Source organism: Elephas maximus, chromosome 17, assembly GCF_024166365.1.
Source record: "Elephas maximus indicus isolate mEleMax1 chromosome 17, mEleMax1 primary haplotype, whole genome shotgun sequence".
Classification (NCBI taxonomy): Eukaryota; Metazoa; Chordata; class Mammalia; order Proboscidea; family Elephantidae; genus Elephas; species Elephas maximus.
The window spans coordinates 48,294,990-48,313,370 of NC_064835.1; the positions used below are offsets into that span (position 1 = coordinate 48,294,990).

The window sequence follows — 18,381 nt, forward strand, 5'->3', positions numbered from 1 at the left end:
AGCGTTCTCCCGGTGTGGTGTAAAGGTTCCGAGCTGCAGAGCTAACGTGTCTCAGCGAAGGCAGCTTCTTTCCTCTCCCCACCCCTGTTCATAGCTCATCCGTAGACCCTGCAGCCAGCTGTTCCATGTGGACCACTCCCGGTGAGTCTCCGGGCTGCACTCTCTCCATCACCATACAGGTCTCCCACAGAGAACTGCCGCTTCCTCTCAGACCTGCATGGGCTGTCCTAACAGGCCTGTTGTGTGCGGTGTAACTAACCTCATCCTTGCCTGCCCTGCCTTCTTTCCCCACTGATCCCTCCTTGCTCTACTCTCTCTGTGTAGATTGTAAATGGACATTAAGTGGTTGAGGGAGATGTGAATGAGGGTGGTATGAAGGCATGGGAGCCCCACCGGCTCCAAAACCCACTGGCGTTTTCTGACGAGGAAGAGGAAGACCTGCTGGATTTCATGTACAAGTATAAGGCACCTCGAAAGACGGATTTGCCCCTGGAGGTACACGGTGTCTGGGGCTTCGGGCTGGAGCATGTGTTTGCACAAGGACTTTGCCCTGAAGATCTGGATGTCTTGGGTTCAAATCCACCCACAGGCACCTCGGGAGACAGGACTGGAGTTCTGCTTCCGAAAGATCAGAGCCGTGAAAACCCTGTGGAGCAGTTCTACTCTGCACACACAGGGTCGCCAGGAGTTGGTATCAACTCAAGGGCAACTAACAATAGCAGCAAAGGGGACTAGAAACATGCAAGACAGAGAGGGCTTCCAGGCAGAAAGAATAGAGGCATGAAGAGACACACTGCAGAAGAGAAAGTTCAGTCCAGAAAGAAGAGGACAGAGATAGGGCTTGAAGGCAGACCAGCTGTGTGAAGCCCCTTGAGTGCTAAGCTAGGAGAGAATTTTTCTTTTATTCCACTGTAATAGTAACTCCCCCTGTGATTTGTGTATCCCATGAAGGAGGGATCCCTTGAGTTATTTGTGGGGGAGATGATGCGGGATCCTTAACAATCAGAGGTGGTGCTTGCCTTTGTTTTTGTGTGGTCTGCTGTGCATTAATGGGTTTCCGTCCAGAAAGGGGACTGGAAATCCGGTGATGGCAATTTTCAGCATGCGCCAAGAAACATGAGGCTGCTTCCCAAAGGAAAAAACAAAGAGAAGGGGAGAGACGGGGAGGCATTTCTCTCTGCTGAGTCACTTGTTTCGGTTGTTTTGCTCCCAAGGCAGAAACTAGAAAGCCATTTGCCTAGGGGATCTAGAGACTTTGGCGAGGGTGAAGCACCGAGAGGGAGGCGCTGGCTTCTCGGTTAGCTTCACATTGGTGTTCAGGCTGTGACTGACTCCTGTTGTGAAGACTCAAGAGTGGCCCCCGCCCCCAAGAGTCCACATTTATGCCAAACTGAGGGATGCCTTTCTTTCTGTTTTCTCTACCAGGCACCGCCTAGAGCCCTTCGATCTCGCTTCAGGAAGAAAAGTACCTCATCCTTGGCACTGAAACCACGTGAGTGAGATGAGCCAACAGCACCGGATCCACAGAATGTTTCTTCTCTGCCTTAAAGAGCTACTCACTAATAACAGAAATCCACAAGCTCGGTGTGCTTTGAGTGTGCAGACTCACAGACACGGCCTTTTCTCTCTCCCCTCTCCCACTTTTAGCCTTTTTCCTTTTCTTTACTTTTCCGGGGAGAGGACAAAGGTAGAGGCAGTGTGTGGGGGCGACCTGTACGTCCTCTGAGGTTAGTGGTTTTCCACACCTGAATCGTCGTTATGGACAACGGTGTTTCAGAAACGTCAGCGCCGCCTCACACTGCTGAGATGTACATTTGTAATTTATCTGTTGCATACTTAGTTTTTAGTCCTGTACATGCAAACAATTTTTTTTTAACTTTTTTGTTGTTCTTCGTACTAATACTTTGGACTATGATGTACATATTATGGCTTTCAGCTTCATGTAATGGACTTACAAGGGCTGCCAGAGGTTCTGATATGTAAGGAAACAGCAAAAACAGAAATGTAAATAATTGTTTTGATTCCCGAGACTGTCTCAGATTGTTGACAAAGCTTCCAAATGCAACTCCAGTCAATGTACTTTTCCTGCAGGCAGCTGGCCCATCTCCTTTACACGGTTGTCTGGTCAATATGCTAGAGGTTAGACGAGACTTTAATGACAGGTGAGTGTGACGAGATGTCAAAGGCACAGTCTGGGCTAAGACAGGAGTCACTAGAAGCAAGCCTCCCCCTTGGATTCAGGAGCTTCTGAAACCTTTCAAGGGATGTAACATCGCCTTCAGCGGCTGACTCGCCCCTGGAATGTGGACTCACAGAGCTGTTGTGAGACACGATCCTGAGTGTTTCCAAAAAGTGGCTGGCAAATGATTTTCTCCTTTGTAGTCACCCGTGCTGCTACTAATTCCCCCACCTAAAAGGGCCTACAGTCTGAATACCCTGCTTTAGACGAGAACAGGGAGCGAAAGAACTAGAAGTCCTCTTTGTTTCAGATATGCCGGGACATATGTGTAAGGTTAAAAATGGTGGCTTCTAGGTTTTAGAGGTTGAGATCACTATGGGTAAGACTTGCTCCTCAGATCCATGGGCAGCTGTGGCTCTCGCTCTTCTGTCCCCCTCCTGACTCAGACAGGAGGGGAAGGAGAGAGAAGTCTATGCTCATGGGTGCTCTAGGTCTTAACGGACATGTCATACAAACCTGGAGCCCCTAATAAAGGAAGAAAGCGTTATCTGAGGGGACTTCCTACTTAGACTGAGAACCTTATCTGTAAAGGAGAATACGGTTTCATGGCATTTTGCTCTGAGGTAGCTGCTCTTCCCTCTGGGAGCTGAGCATAGATGTAGGACTAATATATCTGTGTTTAGAGTTGTGTTTTCCCTAAGTGTAATGCATGCAGTGGTCACAACCGAGTTACTCACAATATTTGGATTGCGTTTGTCCGTAGATACGCCCTGAAGACTAGAGAATTAATGTTATGTACCACACAGAACTTACTGCCAGCCACCATCAACGGGCCCATTAAAGGCTGTTTCATTGCTGAGCTGTGTGAAGGTCCATCAGCAGCCTTTGTTAATGACACATTAGCTGGATCTTAGCCACCTCAGAAAGGGTTTTCCTTGAGGTTGACTGTTGCCAGATATGCATATTTACATCACTTCTTCCCACAGTTCCTCTGAAGGTGGTTATGTAATTTACTAAAGGATTTGGGAAAATAAATCTGAAAGCAGGTTTGAGGTTGAGAGGGCAAATAGAGGCTGTCTGTTCAGTGTGTGTGCTGACACCACCACCAACTAAACCTGGTACGAAAAGGCAGAGAATGGCTTCAGACGGAAGAAAACATATTCTTCAGAATGTATTTGCCTGTTAGTTGAGAGTACCCAGAATCATCAGGAACAAATGCAGAAAAAGGTTAGGCAGCTTTTTAGCAACTTTTTTTTTTTTTTTTTTTTTGCCAATATAATAAATGCCTCTAGCAGCAGAGATTAAAATTCTATTGTGAACAAGCTATATTTTCACCATATTACTACGGAAAGTTTTAACAAGTACAGGCTGTCAAGTTTGCACTCAATTATGCCAAAAAAAGTTTGAAGCACTCCACTCTCAGACATGCTGTATTTACTTCTCATTCAAGAATTTAAAAAAATTAAAGGTATCTAAACTGCTGTCTTAATGTAAATGTAACTGTTCTTTCAAGTGTTGATTAGGGAGTTGGTTTCTCTCTTAAAGACACTCACTGTATAACTGAGAGCCGCTGTCGTATTTCTAGCAAAACGTGTTTACTTATCCAATGAGCTGTATGTTTGTGTATGGACTGCCATAAACTGTGAATGCCCACATGTGTCTGGTAGTGCTGTGGTGTTCTGCCTAGAGGATGTAACAGTGTTTCTCATTTGCAGATTTATAGACACAGGCTGTTTACAAGATGCTGGCTCCAAGGTCTGCAATTTTCATGTGTTAACTTTTAGTTAACCGCCACCGATCATCTATCTGGTTTCGGAGGAGGTGAGGTGTGGCCTGTACCTATAAACTGGAAAGTTTAGTCACCATCCCTCCTAGCTTTGTGTGAATAGCTTGCTCGCTTGGCTGGCCTGTGAAGTGCGTGTTCTCCTAGTAAACTGTCCCTGTGTTTGTGATGAGTGCTCGTGAGCCACGACCATCATGGAGCTCCTTCCTAGTTCTTCGCCTTGCAGTTTGTGAAATGGCAAAGGATGTGCTTCCGCCTCTGACAGTGCACACAGAGCTGATCTTCTGGATCGTGACCATGCACATTTCCCCAGTTCATTTCGTGTGGTCCCTACAGAACGATCTGTAATAAAAGAGTACCCGGGGCTGTGCATCAGAGGGATGTAAAGGACAGTATTCCAAAGGTTGGAGTTCTGCTGTTTTGTCATAATGCCTGATAATTCATCCTGAATAAATAAAGTCTTAACATTTTTTCTTTTAAAAAAACACCTTTGTAATGTTGGGCTTATGAGGAAAGAGAAAACACCAAAACGAAATTTGTGTCGAAGGTAGCAAGGTGCTCACTCACTAACTGGCCTTCTGACTGGGCCCCACCCCTACTGCACGGGACTGTGGGAAGGGAAAAAGATTAAATTCTACAAGTGTTTTGAAAACCAGGTGATCACACAAATATAAACCCGGCAGTATCACTGTTTTACATTTTTAAAAGATCACCATGGAAACTGGGCAGCTGTGAAAAAGGCAGGGTTTTAATTCTGCAGATGCACCGTCAGTTCATTGCTTTCCTCCTCTGAACCTGTTGCCTCATTGCAAAAGGAGGGGGTTCCAGTGCAGGCCAGAACAGGGTGGTCCACATGGAGGCCCCCTGAGGGTGAGGCTGGCCCACGTGGAGGCACCCTGCAGGTCAGGGCAGTCTGTGTGTAGGTGCCCTGCAGGTGAGGGCGGTCTACGTGGAGGGACCCTGTGGGTGAGAGGGACCCTGTGGGTGAGAGGGACCCTGTGGGTGAGGGCGATCTACGTGGAGGCACCCTGGAGTTGAGGGAGGCCCACGTGGAGGCACCCTGCAGGTCAGGGCAGTCTGTGTGTAGGCACCCTGCAGGTGAGGGCGGTCTACGTGGAGGGACCCTGCAGGTGAGGGCGGTCTACGTGGAGGGACCCTGCAAGTGAGGGCGGTCTACGTGGAGGGACCCTGGAGTTGAGGGAGGCCCAGGTGGAGGCACCCTGCAGGTCAGGGCAGTCTGTGTGTAGGCGCCCTGCAGGTGAGGGCGGTCTTCGTGGAGGGACCCTGTGGGTGAGAGGGACCCTGTGGGTGAGGGCGGTCTACGTGGAGACACCCTGCGGGTCAGGGCGGTCTGTGTGGAGGTGCCCTGTGGGTCAAGGTACTGCATCACTACTGCAGCCCTCACCTTTCAAAATCGAGCAGTACAACAAAGCTTTGTTTGTGGTCACAGAGACTTGGGAATTCCAAATCTGAAACCTCAAAGCTGAACACGGGTCCATCTCCTTGGCCTTTATAGTCCTATATTCTACATGTTTGAAAGAACTTTAAAATAAAGCAACAGCAGCAGTAAAGGTTAGATTCAGAGGACTGAAAAGGACTGAAAAGGAAAGACTGAAAAATCCATTCACTCATTCATTTCCTGAACCAGGTCCAATGTCAGCAGAACTGGGATTAACAGGTTAAGAGCTGACAGGTCACAGGAAAGCAAAATAAGCAAATGTAAACACTGTGTCACTACCATGCCATGTGGAAACACCTAGTATTTATGGTGCTAGGTTACAGTCACTGGCTGATTTACACATGAATTTTCATTTGTTAGAAGACAGAGGGACAGACACAGGATTCCAAGGAGTTAGACCTGGGTTCTGTGACTTACTAGCTGAACTTCTGGGTAATTTAACGTAACACTATAATCTTCAGTTTCCTCAGATCTAAACTAGGGATGAACAATGGCTGGTATGAGAACTAGCAGTTACGTAGATTAAGTGCCCAGCCCTAGGCTGGGACACAGTAGGTATCCAGTAAATTATACTTTTACATATGTTGTTTGTGCTTTAGGGAGACCTTTTAGTTTAATGCAGGATGTTTCGTTGTCAAACTATAAAGTCAGTGTTGATGACAACCCTGCTACTCACAAAAGTCGTATTATGAAACTTCCCTCTGGATGCTGTGGGACTGGCTGCTGGTCCTCCTCTCTCCCCTTCTTGTCCTGGCTTAGAGGAGAAACCGGGGCACTCTCAGCCCCTGTAGCAGACCTTGTGGTCCACTTTAGCACTAGAGAGATCAATCATGGAGACTGGCAAAGTGTGCTCCTCCCAGCATCTGAGGCACCAGGTCCATCTCACCACCAGAGTAAGAGGGCAGGAGCTGGCAGGTGAGAAAAGAGCGGCAACCTTGTAAGCAGCTATCTTCTGCCATCTCAGCAGGAGGAGGAAACGCAAACCCATCAAAACAATGTTATTCTATGTTTCAGGCTTTTACCTCCTCTCAAATGTCTGTTCTTTATTAATTGCTCCCATAAACAGACACACACTTGGCCTTCTGGTTTTAGAATGTTCTATTGTCATCCCTTAGTTTCCTTTTAATGCATACTCACTGGCTTTCAGGAATCTCCTCATGATCCAACATGCCACAGAACTTCCACATAGTTTATTTTTTACCTTATTCTACTAATAGAGACACTTCATCTTACCATCAACAACTGTAATTGATGCACACTTCTGTTTAGTAATAGTTTTCAACCAGGTAAAGTGCTGTTGTCTGAAAATGCTTCCCAGGTGATTCTGTTATGATAGCCGAGAACCACTGCCCTAGAATTTAATCACTCAGTCAACTGAATTTTCCTCAGTGCCTCTTACCTCCTCCTAAGTAAACGATGCTTAATTCTTACATCATTTCTAAAAGGACTGAGGCTACTTTTTTCCCCTTTAATTTCTTCAATGCACCTTTGGAAAATGTTGGTAAAAATTTATCTTCACCAATGAAAATAAGAAATCTCAAATGGATAAACTAATTTTCAAAAAATACAGTATCTTTCAATGCTTGGGTAGAAAGATTTTGTCTTCACTTTAAATAGTCTCTTCTGATTCATGGATGGGCACAATGGGGCTATCTCGCTTATTCTTCTCTCTATAAGAACTTCTTTTCTAATAAACCAAATGTGAACTGTTCCAAACACAATGAACTCAGTACACTAGACATCAAGCGTGCTGCCCTCCTACGCTCATCTAATTTGAAAATGCTCAAATAACTATTTCTGTTCCACACTACTAGTTATCAGCACAACTAAGTGGGCCAAGGGTGGGCTACCTAGGACAGCCAATCCCAACACTGGACAGTAACCCCTGGTGTAAAAAGATAAGATGGTCCAGTCAGATTCTCTTGGCAATAAGAGACTAGAGATAGGAGCTGAGGGTCATGATATAGAAAAGAACCTCAAAGTGCAAGCTAAAGTTATTATGAGGGAGCAGAAACTATGAGTAAGCAAGAACTGTGAATCAGGGAGGCTGGCGAGCAGAGGGAACAGAGCCAACAATGTAAAAACAGCTGAGTCACATAACAGCAGAGCAGAGCCCAAGCCTAATGAGCCACTGCTTCCTGCTGCTGAGGCCACTGGAGGAGCTCGGATCCAGGATTGCCCGGAGTTTCTGCTCTTCATGTGGTCTGAGGATTATTTCTTGGTGGGAGATGGGATGGTGAGATGGTTCCTGAGCTCCCAGGCATGTATCCTTAAAGTAATGTCATAATGCGTCAGCTATGTGCTGGCTTTAGAGTCTGTTTACACTTGTCCTAACTTAAGGTTCCTCGCAGCCACATAAGCCTAACTGGAACAACTGGTTAAGCTATTACATTTAAAAAACACACAATTTTACACTGCTATTTCCCTCACCAAATCTAGGAATGTTTCATCCATTAAGTTTTAATGTTGGTACTATATGATTACATACATCAGTTGGTACACTTTACATTGTTTTATACTCATTCATCTTTAAAAAGACATATACATAAAGATGCACATTCGACAGGTGGGAAATCACAAAGCTTCAGATCTATACTTTCAGGTTTGTGCGATCATGGTACATCTGATAAGGATCATTAGCATACCAGTTTCGCCTCTTCCAGAAAGACGTTGTCATTTTATCTAAGAGTTTACTCTGGGTTTTATTGCAGAACACAAATTCCCTCAAGCGTCTCTTCCTTGCAGCTGTCTTTTTCCATAGTTTTTTCTTATAGCCAGCCTGTTAGATAATATTCAAAAGACATTTAAAACGTTATATTATGTAGGAAAACAACAGATACCATCAGTACTCATGACTTGTTGGCCCAACGGGAACAAACAACAGACTTCCACTGGGGCTGCCGTGTTCTTCGAAAGATGTGATTCTTACTGAGGGGTGGGTGGAGAAAATGTGTAGTTGGAAATATTAATAAGTAAATATTTTGGGAAAAAAAGATTGCTTTAATTAAAAACCACAGAAAGTACAGCTAAATAAAATCTTTGTGGCTGGTGAAGATTAATAGCTAACTTTATATGCATTATCTTATCTCTTCAACAACACACTATTACTCTCATTTTATGAATTAGAAAAACAAACTGACCCTCACTGGTTAGCAGAACAAGGTCAGAGAGCTAGTAAGAGTTCTTAACCACTGCACTGTGTGCTTTCCTAACGTGGGGAGGTGAAGGGAGTACTGGCTAGCATGGTAACACTGACATTCATTTAAGGGGGCTGGGTACAGCAGACCCCCCTCATCTGCAGTTTTACCTTTCCATGGTTTCAGTATGAAAATGTTAAATGAATAACATGATGAAAGACAGAGAGAGAGAGACCAGGTTCACATAACATTAGTATACTGTTATAATTGTTCTGTTTTATTATTAGTTATTGTTGCTAATTTCTTACTGGGCCTAATTTATAAATTAAACTTTATCATAGGCATGTAGATATAGAGCAAAACATAGCATGTAATAGGGTTCCATACTATCCACAGTTTCAGGTATCCACTGGGGTCTTAGAACATAACCCTTGTGGATGAGGGGGGCTACTGTATACAAGGGCTGAGAAACAGTTCTTGACTACATTGCTTCACTTATTCTTTCCACACACTAGGGACTAATTTTTAGAGAAGTACTTCTCTAAGGATTATGACTATAATAAAACTATTATTAGGAGTGGTGAGGGAATGGTTAACCCAAATATTTAACCCAGAACTACCATTTATACCATCCATGCATTATTAATTCTGAAGAATTAATTTCTGATGAAACAAAATTAGACTAAATACAAAAACTATAGTCATAGCCTGTTTGAACTAGAAGAGACCTTAGTGGCAGCCCACTGACTGGCTGAAACCACGCAGTAAGCTACCAGGGGAGGTGAGACCAGGGACCAGACTACTGATCAGAGCCCTTGCTCTCTTCAAGCCAGGGTTTCTTTACGGTACTGCACTAACTGAACAAAAGTAGCTCTTCACTGAGATGCCACCTCAGGCTTTTGACATGCCTTAAGTGTCCTCATTGTGACCAGCAATTTCTGTAGTACAAGGATGCTCAGAAGCAAGAGAAGCTTATTTAAGGGTTCTGGTTTTAAAATGCGAGAGGTTGGACATTTGCTACTCACTGCTTCCAATTTTGAATTCAGAGGCTCAAACCAAAATCCTCATATTCATGGGATAAGTTTCTAGTTTGCAAATTATGGATTTCTGCCTTAAAGACACTGAATTTGCTGTCCTGCCCATCACCACCAGTCTCCTTTGATGATTACTTGATGGCCACTGTGAAAATGATTGAAACTTTTTAGATTATCTCTAGGTTCACAAATGGAAAGGGGGACAAAACAAAAATACGGACAGCAGAGTGAAGCTGTGTCACAGAAAATACTTCCGGTTTTTATGTATTAGTGTAAATTAACCCACCTAGATATTTTGTTTTCTTCCTAAAATTAGATTTTGATGAAGGAAACCATTCTGCACATGGCATACTTTCTGGAGCCCTGACTGGGGGCTAGGTATTAAGACTAGAAAGCTGGATCAGGTCCGTTAGAGCAATATGAGGGCTCCAGGACCCAATAAAAGGGGATGTGGAAAGGAAAACCAACCATGTAATTTCCTTTAGGGCCAGCCCAGAACCTGGAAATAATTATTATGACACAAAGGGGAGAAAATATTTCCCGTCATCCAAAATCCACAAGACTCAGCACTATTAACTTTAGCTCAGCTACCTATGGATTACATAAACTTTTGTCGACTGTGTGGGGAACTACCAAAATATTGTTTCAATGGGGAAATGAGCTTCGAGTTCCAGTTGACCCATTTATCTATAAATTTAGGATTGTTTGAAAGATAGGGGATAATACTTCCAACCTTTCAAACAGTGAGAAAGTTGTGCCAATTATTTCTTTTGCCCCCACAGGGAAATAGATTTTGACCTTTAAAGAATCATTAACTTCCAAATAGTAAAAGAGAATTAGGATTTGAACAGTTATTAAAGCTCAAAGGTGGTTTTGTAGTACTCTGGTCTTAAAAGTGCCTTCTTATGTATCAGTTACTCTGTTTCTATGAATAAGTACATGAATGAGAAAGCCCACATTCAGGCTCACCACACCCTGTGGCAGAGGACAGAGCAGTAGTAATTTTTCAGAGTTACCCTTAGAGGCTATGGTCCTGGCCAGAGTAGGAGAGTTCTGTCGCAAATGGTTCCCAATTACACACACCTACAGGGCAAAGGGAGCCCGGGTGGTGCAGTGGTTAAGCATTTGGCTACTAACCAAAAAGTCGGCAGTTCGAATCCACCAGCAGCTCCTTAGAAACCATATGGGGCAGCTCTAATCTGTCCTATGGGGTTGCTATGAGTCAGAATTGACTTGATGGCAACAGGTTTACAGGGCAAAAACTTGTAAAATTAAAAAAAAAAAAAAAGTGTATGTGGGATTACTGTTCTGCTACCTGGAGAGTCCAATCCAAGACAGGCTGAAAAGCAGTTCAGTCCCCAAATCTGGGTCATGAACTAAGTCCCTATCTAAGCTGCTGTTGTAACTTTCCGCTGCTTAAATGGAGCCTCCAAACAGGTCACTGCACTTAAGAGGACTTTGAAGGGCTCCTGGTAATCATTAGATAAGCCAGCCATGTAGAAGAGCTGAACTTACTCCTGTCCTGCAGTGAAGACTTCTGCTATTGTGAAGGCTATTTTGTTTTATGAATGTGGGTATTTAGTGGATGCTTATATTTTCTTCACGTGGATTCACTTACAGGAAGAGATGCCTGCAAAGCTGGTACTTAAGCACAGCACTGTAAAACCCACTGGTAAGATGGGGGAGGATATGCCAAGGAGAAGGCTAACAGAATTCTCCTTCATTCTGATCTCTTGCTATGCTCCTTTCAATCAAGTAATGTGTGAAGACTCACCTTTCTCCTTAGCCAAAGGCCAGAATGAAGTCGGAGAAACCTATAGACGACAGCTTTCACGGTCTTTCTCTTTCCTTTTCTTGAACTGAAGTATGTTACAGTTCTGACTGGTAGCTTCAGGATATTAGGAAGCAATGGGGCCACTCTAAAATATATTTTAAAAAAGTTAACTTAGGAGTCAGACTGATTAAGGGACAAAATCCATTTCTAAGAAACGAGGGTAGCATGACACTGAAATGGAACTGACTTTTATATACATTGTTACTTCAAATTATCCATGACACCAGGCATGAGAATTGCAATTATCACCGATTTGCAAGCCTTCCATAATCCACATCCCTCCATCCCTGAGAACGTAATTTATTGGATTGCAATCCTGATTTCTCATCTATCTGCCCATTAGACTGTGAAGTCCTTGAGGACTTTAACTTGTTGATATTTGTATCCTTTCTGCCAAGTATAGTGCTAGGGACCCAGGTGTGCTGACTAAATATTTGCTGACTGACTGAAAACCACACACATCCCAGCCTTGTCAGCTGAGCATCTTAGTCATCCTCCACTTTGGCTAACAGCTCACCACCCAGGAAGCCATGTACACAAACATCAGAAGGGTGCTTCCTCTGCAGACCTTGCTGCAGGCATGTGGGTAGACAGATGTCAGTCACCTTCTCCCGCTCAGTCAGAAAAGTCTGTAATAAACTGCAGGTAGGCAAAGAATACCATCAACTTCTAAGGTGTCTCTGCAGGCGTGAGTATTTTAGACCTTTTGCCCAAATGTCATATTTACTGAAATCTACCCACCTGTTAAGGATTGTTGTGGTATGCCCACATATCAGGTTTCCAGCAGATGTAGGAAGTCTGGGAGCAAAGGTAACAACTGGTATTTGGATACGACTAAAATGCCGGGTGGACAAGGCAGAAATAAGACAGGCATTCTTGGCACAGTTTTGATAGGTTGAAGATGCCACAATACCCAGGGGCCGTAAGATTCCTGTAAAGATAGATAGAAGCATATACGTTTAATACAATACTTCAAAATATGCATCCAGATATTTAAAATTAAATCATGTATCAAGCAACCAAGTGTTACATGTAATGAATGGGTCCTGGGCACCATGTAATTAATGAGGCCTGTGAAACCTTTAGGAAACCCTGGTGGCATAGTGGTTAAGTGCTAAGCCTACTAACCAAAGGGCTGGCAGTTCGAATCTGCCAGGTGCTCCTTGGAAACTCTATGGGACAGTTCTGCTCTGTCCTACAGGGTGTCTATGAGTTGGAATTGACTTGACGGCACTGGGTTTGGGTTTTTTTTTATTTTTTGTGAAACCCCTTACTAACTTTATTGAAGTGTAATTTACATACCATAAAATGACCTGTTTTATGTGTATAATTCCATGATTTTTAGTAAATTTAGAGAGCTGTGCAACCATCAGCACAATCCAGTCCGATGTGACCTAGCTCTATGTCCAGCACAAGGGAACAAAGTACCTGTCGCGTTAACACCCCTCCCCCCCGCTTATATTCTGGTGAGAACTCCTACAGAGTGAAGTAGCTGAAGAGCTGCTTGAGCGCTCTCCTCTAGAAAATGAACAGGCCACAAGAGGAGGAACAGGTTGCAGGCAGGATGAATAACATGCGAGCTGAAACAAGCCCGGGTATGAAGTGAGAGCCGGCCCACCAGGGAGGCAGGAAAGTGGGAGAGGAACAGGGCAAGTCAGAAGGCAGCTTAGGGAAGGCCCAGACATGTGGACTGCATGCGGCCCCCTTTATCTGTCCCTCACGTGACTGCCAGGTCATCGCCCAGGGCTGAAAACAGACTCCCTCCCAGAGCTCTGACTGCACACGCACATTCTGATGGTGGGACTCAGGAACGCACATGTGGAAATGTTCAAAACCTAAACTGTGGTGATGGCCGTACAACTCGCCAAATTTACTAAAAATCACCGAATTGTATACGTAAAACGGGTAGTTTTACAATGTGTAAATTATACCTCGATACAGTTGATTCAAATAAAAAAAAAAGACCACAAGTGAGTCTGATCCTCAGCCCGGGCTTAGAACCCATGCATTGATTTTACCTAATAAATCAGGCGTGGGGCAGGAGGTGTGTGAGGGTGAAGTAAGTGCTGGGGCTTGAGCCAGACTATGTGGGTTCATATTCTAGCTCTACTACTTACTAGCTGTGTGACCACGGGCAAATGACTTAACCTCTCTGTGCTCCAGTTTCCTCAATTGTAAAATGAGGTTAATCGTGGCCAGGTGGTAAGAATTAAATGAGCTCTAACATACAGAGAAGAGTGCTCAGCTCAGAGAAACCTTTAATGAATGTTAACAGATAATGAAGCTGAGGAGGGCTGAGCAAAGGAGGTATAACCCTAACAGGTGGCAGAAGAAGGCAGAGCACTTAAACCCTTATTTCGCTTTTCTCCATCAATGATTTTCAAACTGAAAACAGTAGCATAAACATTAGTTATGTAAAATCCAAGATTCAGAAGACGGATAAGAGAGCCCTTAAGGCTACCCGTTGGAAGTCAAATTCACTACTCAGTGCAGGAATTCAAGTCTAAACTAAAAAAAAAAAAAAAAAACCCACTGCCATCGAGCCAGTTCCAACTCCTAGCGACCCTATACTATAGTCTACACCTCCAAGAACTGAAAAGGTTTGCAAACGTGATTACAAACCAGGAGGTAATCTTTGAAAGATTAAGTGAATCAAAGAAGATTATGTACAAGAAAATGTCCCAATTTTCAAAGGTTATGTAGTGCACAGGTTTTCTGCTCTTGATAGGTCTCAGTTAAACAAAAGCCCTGAAAGAAGTGAGGAGACAGAGTGTGGAAGATAAAGATGGGTAAACTACAGGCTCCTCTGTAAAAAATATCATGTTGGGCTGGATTAATAAACAGGTTAGTGCCCAGAAAAAAGATTGTCACTAGGAGTTAGTACCCACACCTTAAAAAGAACTTCATTTCATTTTTTGATAGTCACTAGCCTGAAACATCAAGGGAGTATTTTAGACAGGATGTACCCTGACTAGGAAAGCATCTGATAAGCTTTCTTTATATTCTAAAGAACAAAACATAGAAATGTGGGCAGGACTGTAGTAAAAAAAAAACACCCAAACCCATCGTAGTGACCCTATAGGACACAGCAGAACTGCCCCACAGTTTCCAAGGAGCAGCTGGTGGATTCGAACACTCATCTTTTGGTTAGTAGCTGAGCTCTTAACCACTATGTCACCAGGGTTTCCCAAAAGAAATTGGCTTTAGACAAAATCTAATCTCATATATTGAGTTCTGCCTCATTAACATAACTGCCCCTAATCCCACCTGATTAACATCATAGAGGCAGGATTTACCTGGCTCTTTAACTGATCCTGGTTTTGTTCCCAATTTTTATGAAGGCCCTGAAGTCACATAAGGAATGAGTATAAAATCAGCATTAAAAAAACAAGCTAGAACTATGGCTTATTAACATATTTGTTAAAAGGCAGACTATCAAAAATCTAAATGATCTCACTAAGAGAAAAACGGATTAAAACCAACAAGGTGAACTCAGGAGCAAACACATTAAGGCTAGAAAAAATGGTTACTGAAGCGACAGGAAGGGTGCACCTGGCCTGATAGCAAGCAGTTCATGAGAAAGTGACGTGGGGGCTTAACGTCACAGGGCTAATTAGCTGTTCCTTCAGCCCTTTGCCCTGATTGGGCGTTTTAATAACAGACTGGCCGGCTCTAGAGGTCCCTAAGTGGCGCAAACAACGCTGGCTGCTAACTGAAAGGCTGGATGCTTGAGTCCACCCAGAGATGCCTCAGAAGAAAGGCTACTGAAAACCCATGGAGCATAGTTCTACTCTGATGCACGCGGGGTCACCATTGAGTTGCAGTCAACTCGATGGCAACTGGTTTTTTTTTTTTTTTGCCTTCTTTAAACACACTCTTGTATGGAAGAAGCTTTCTCCTGAAAGAAGTGACACAAAACCAGGGTTTTCAAAGAACCGGGGCGCGCGCGTGTGTGTGTGTGTGTGTGTGTGTGTGTGTGTGTGTGTGTGTGTGTGTGTGTGTGTGTGTGTGTGTGTGTGTGTGTGTGTGTGTGTGTGTGTGTGTGTGTGTGTGTGTGTGTGTGTGTGTGTGTGTGTGTGTGTGTGTGTGTGTGTGTGTGTGTGTGTGTGTGTGTGTGTGTGTGTGTGTGTGTGTGTGTGTGTGTAGACACAAAGACAGAGTAGCATGTTTGGGGGATTATAGATAGCCCTTGTGGCATGAATCAAGTGAGTGGGAACATGAGCCACACCAATAGCAGAGTGAGTGAGACAGTGCAGAAAGGAGGGCTTTGAACCCCGGCTGAGAATTTGCATTTGCACCCCAGATACACAGAATCAGAATCTACATTTTAACAAGCTCGCCAGGTGATTCTTACGTATAATAAATTTTAAGAACCACTGCTCTACTAGTGGTTCTCAGCATTGGTCCCTAACCAGCAGCATTAGCATCACCTGGGGACTTGGTAAAAATGTGAATTCTCAGCAGGGCTTCGAGCTTGAAAGAACTGGTTCCAAGCCCTGGTGGAAAGCAGTGTTCATCTAGCTTTTTTCACCCCAGGCTCCCTAAAAGAATTTTGAAAAATTATGTCCCCCTTCACAAATTTTTATATAGAAAATTTTAAATAGTTTAAATTGTTGAAAATATAATTTCCAGTATATTTAAAATGCTATTTTAAGCTGCTACATCACTCTTTTAAATGTTTTCCACATATCTATTTTAAAAATAGAAGAATAAATTCAAGTAGATGAAAGTAAGAACTTCTTTTCATCAAAAGACACAAAATAAAGAGACAAGCCAGTGGGAGAATATATTGGAAACACACATAAATAACAAAGGACTCCTATCCAGAATATATAAGGAACTACTATAAATCAATAAAACAAACAACCCAATAGAAACACAGGCGAAATATTTAACTGACACTTGATAAAATAAATTCAAATAAACCATGCACATGTGTAAGGTACTCAGGCTCATTACTAATCAAGGAAATGCATATTTAAACCTCCATAAGATACCGCTACACACTCACCAGACTGACAAAAATACCTAACAATAACAAGTGTTGGTGAGGAATAGACACATATTCTCTGACCCAGTAATTACAAACACACACATACACACACATCCCTCAGAGAAACTCTTGCACTCATGCACCAGGACACAAGGTCAAGCAGCTTTGTACATGCCCCAAACTGGAAACACCCAAATGTCCACCAATAGCAGAATAGAGAATTGAGGGGCAGTCACATAACAATACTATGATATCAGTGAAAAAGCACTACAGCTACCAAACCCGTTGCAGTCGAGCCCATTCTGACTCATAGCAACCCTATAACACAGAGTACAACTGCCCATATAGAGTTTCCAAGGTGGATTCCAAGGTGGATTCAAACTGCCGACCTTTTGGTTAGCAGCCGTGGCCCTTAACCACCACCCACGAGGGTTTCTACTACAGCTACAAGCAGCATGAAAGAATCTCCCCAAGTGAAAGAACCCAAACACTAAAAAGTACACACTATTATGATTCCATTCATGCAAAGTTCAAACAGAGGCAAAACTACACATTATTTAGAGATGCATACGTAGACACTAAAACCATTACAGAAAAATGGCAAGATAACAATTATAAAAATGAGAACAGCGTTTATCTTTGTGGAAAGTGGGGAATTTTGATTGGTGAGGTACAAAAAGGTGGAGAAAGGGATTCTGATAGTGTTCTATGTCTGACCTTGGTATTACTTACATAGGTGTTTGCTTTAGAGTTATTTATTAAACCGTCCATGTATGCTACATAAGTTTTTCTTTATATGTATTACATTTCACAATATTAATTAAAACCTCAAACATAAACAAGCTCTTCTCTAACAGCTGAAAATTTCTGTTGCTTTTTTCTTCTTGAACTTATTTTTAGTCTGCCTCTCGCCCACTCAGAATTTTATAACTTAATTTTGTGTGAAAGCCATTTATTAATCACATCTGAATGATTTTTAACTTTTTGCAACAAGTTCTTAGAGTGAAGGACTTAATTTGGCTGCCTTTACTCCTGTTCTCTCAGTCAAGCAATACTTAGGACCAGCCCTGTGCTGGAGATCGCAGTTACAGTGAACAAAACAGGCACAACCTCTACCAGCTATACACGTTTCTGTGAATCTCCTACACGTAAAGCTTACGGAGTGCCAGGCACTACGCAAGACGCTCTATTTGCACGAGCTCATTTATTTCTCAAGCAAGTGGTATTACGCCCATTTTACAGTTGCAGAATCTGAAGATCGGATAAATGAATTTTTCAAGGTCAAGGGCTGTTGAGTGACGCGTTCTGCCTTCTAAATAAGTTAGCTGGGACTTTTCGTCTCTCGCCCCCTCCAGTGCCTTTGGTTTGTTTTTTAAGTAAGCAGGGATGGCGAGGAGCGCCTTAGAAGTGGAAGCCTCAGGATAACCAGGTTCGAGCGGATCCCAGGGTCTCGGCAACCCCGGTACGGCGTGCCGGCCTCGCGCCACCCGGAGAATAATCAGGCTCCAATAACGACCCGTTTTTTCCTGTTAACCTCTAGGCCAAACACTCACTTCATCCCGTGTCTATACCACCTTTAGGAAAGGAAGAGATGGAACGCTTTGCTCCTACATACCTGATGCACTTCTCACGACACTACAAAAGATAGCGGCCGCCATCTTACCATCCGCACTACGGCGGCCGCGTTGGGTCTAAAAACACTGCTCCAACGGGGCGGAGTCAAAGAAGCGGGAAAAAGATAAAGGAGCTGTCAAGTCAACCTTTATTAAATGCCTAGCGGCCACCACTCATCTGCCAGTGGAGTCTTAGGTGTTCCTATGATGCTGAAGGAAACCCTGGTGGCGTGGTGGTTAAGTGGTAGCTGCTAACCAAAACGTCCGCAGTTGGAATCCACCAGGCGTTCCTTGGAAACTCTGTGGGGCACTTCTACTCCGTCCTATAGGGTGGCTATGAGTCCGAATA

The 18,381-nt window shown here is 43.6% G+C and overlaps 2 protein-coding genes across 3 annotated transcripts in view; one reads left to right on the forward strand and one right to left on the reverse strand.

Moving 5' to 3' along the window:
* Positions 1–3,530, forward strand: part of REEP1 (receptor accessory protein 1) — a 125,209-nt gene extending 121,679 nt beyond the window's left edge. The window contains exon 7 of the mRNA XM_049856767.1: positions 1,426–3,530. Within this exon, the coding sequence (XP_049712724.1) occupies positions 1,426–1,436 (11 nt within the window). The 3' untranslated portion in view covers positions 1,437–3,530. The remainder of the gene's footprint in view (positions 1–1,425) is intronic.
* A 66-nt stretch (positions 3,531–3,596) lies between these two features.
* On the reverse strand, positions 3,597–18,100 carry MRPL35 (mitochondrial ribosomal protein L35). Of its 2 annotated transcripts, XR_007513619.1 has the most exons (5): positions 18,035–18,100; positions 12,168–12,357; positions 11,367–11,511; positions 6,098–8,200; positions 3,597–4,304 (listed from the first exon to the last, which is right to left on the reverse strand). XR_007513619.1 is itself a non-coding variant. In XM_049856768.1 (4 exons), exons 1-4 carry the CDS (start codon positions 18,075–18,077, stop codon positions 8,012–8,014), a joined length of 567 nt encoding a protein of 188 aa, XP_049712725.1. In that variant the 5' UTR covers positions 18,078–18,100; the 3' UTR covers positions 3,597–8,011. The 2 variants fall into 2 exon arrangements, 1 of the variants encoding a protein (XP_049712725.1); XM_049856768.1 differs by having other exon boundaries at positions 3,597–8,200.
* Between the last annotated feature and the right edge of the window lie 281 nt (positions 18,101–18,381).

Bases quoted from the DNA above. Each gene is read 5' to 3' on its own strand.
- MRPL35 (XM_049856768.1), bottom strand. From the start codon at position 18,077: ATGGCGGCCGCTATCTTTTGTAGTGTCGTGAGAAGTGCATCAG. The intron at 12,358-18,034 runs GTATGTAGGAGC...CTATCTTTACAG, and splicing joins TGTCGTGAGAAGTGCATCAG to GAATCTTACGGCCCCTGGGT. The intron at 11,512-12,167 runs GTGGGTAGATTT...AATATATTTTAG, and splicing joins ACCACAACAATCCTTAACAG to AGTGGCCCCATTGCTTCCTA.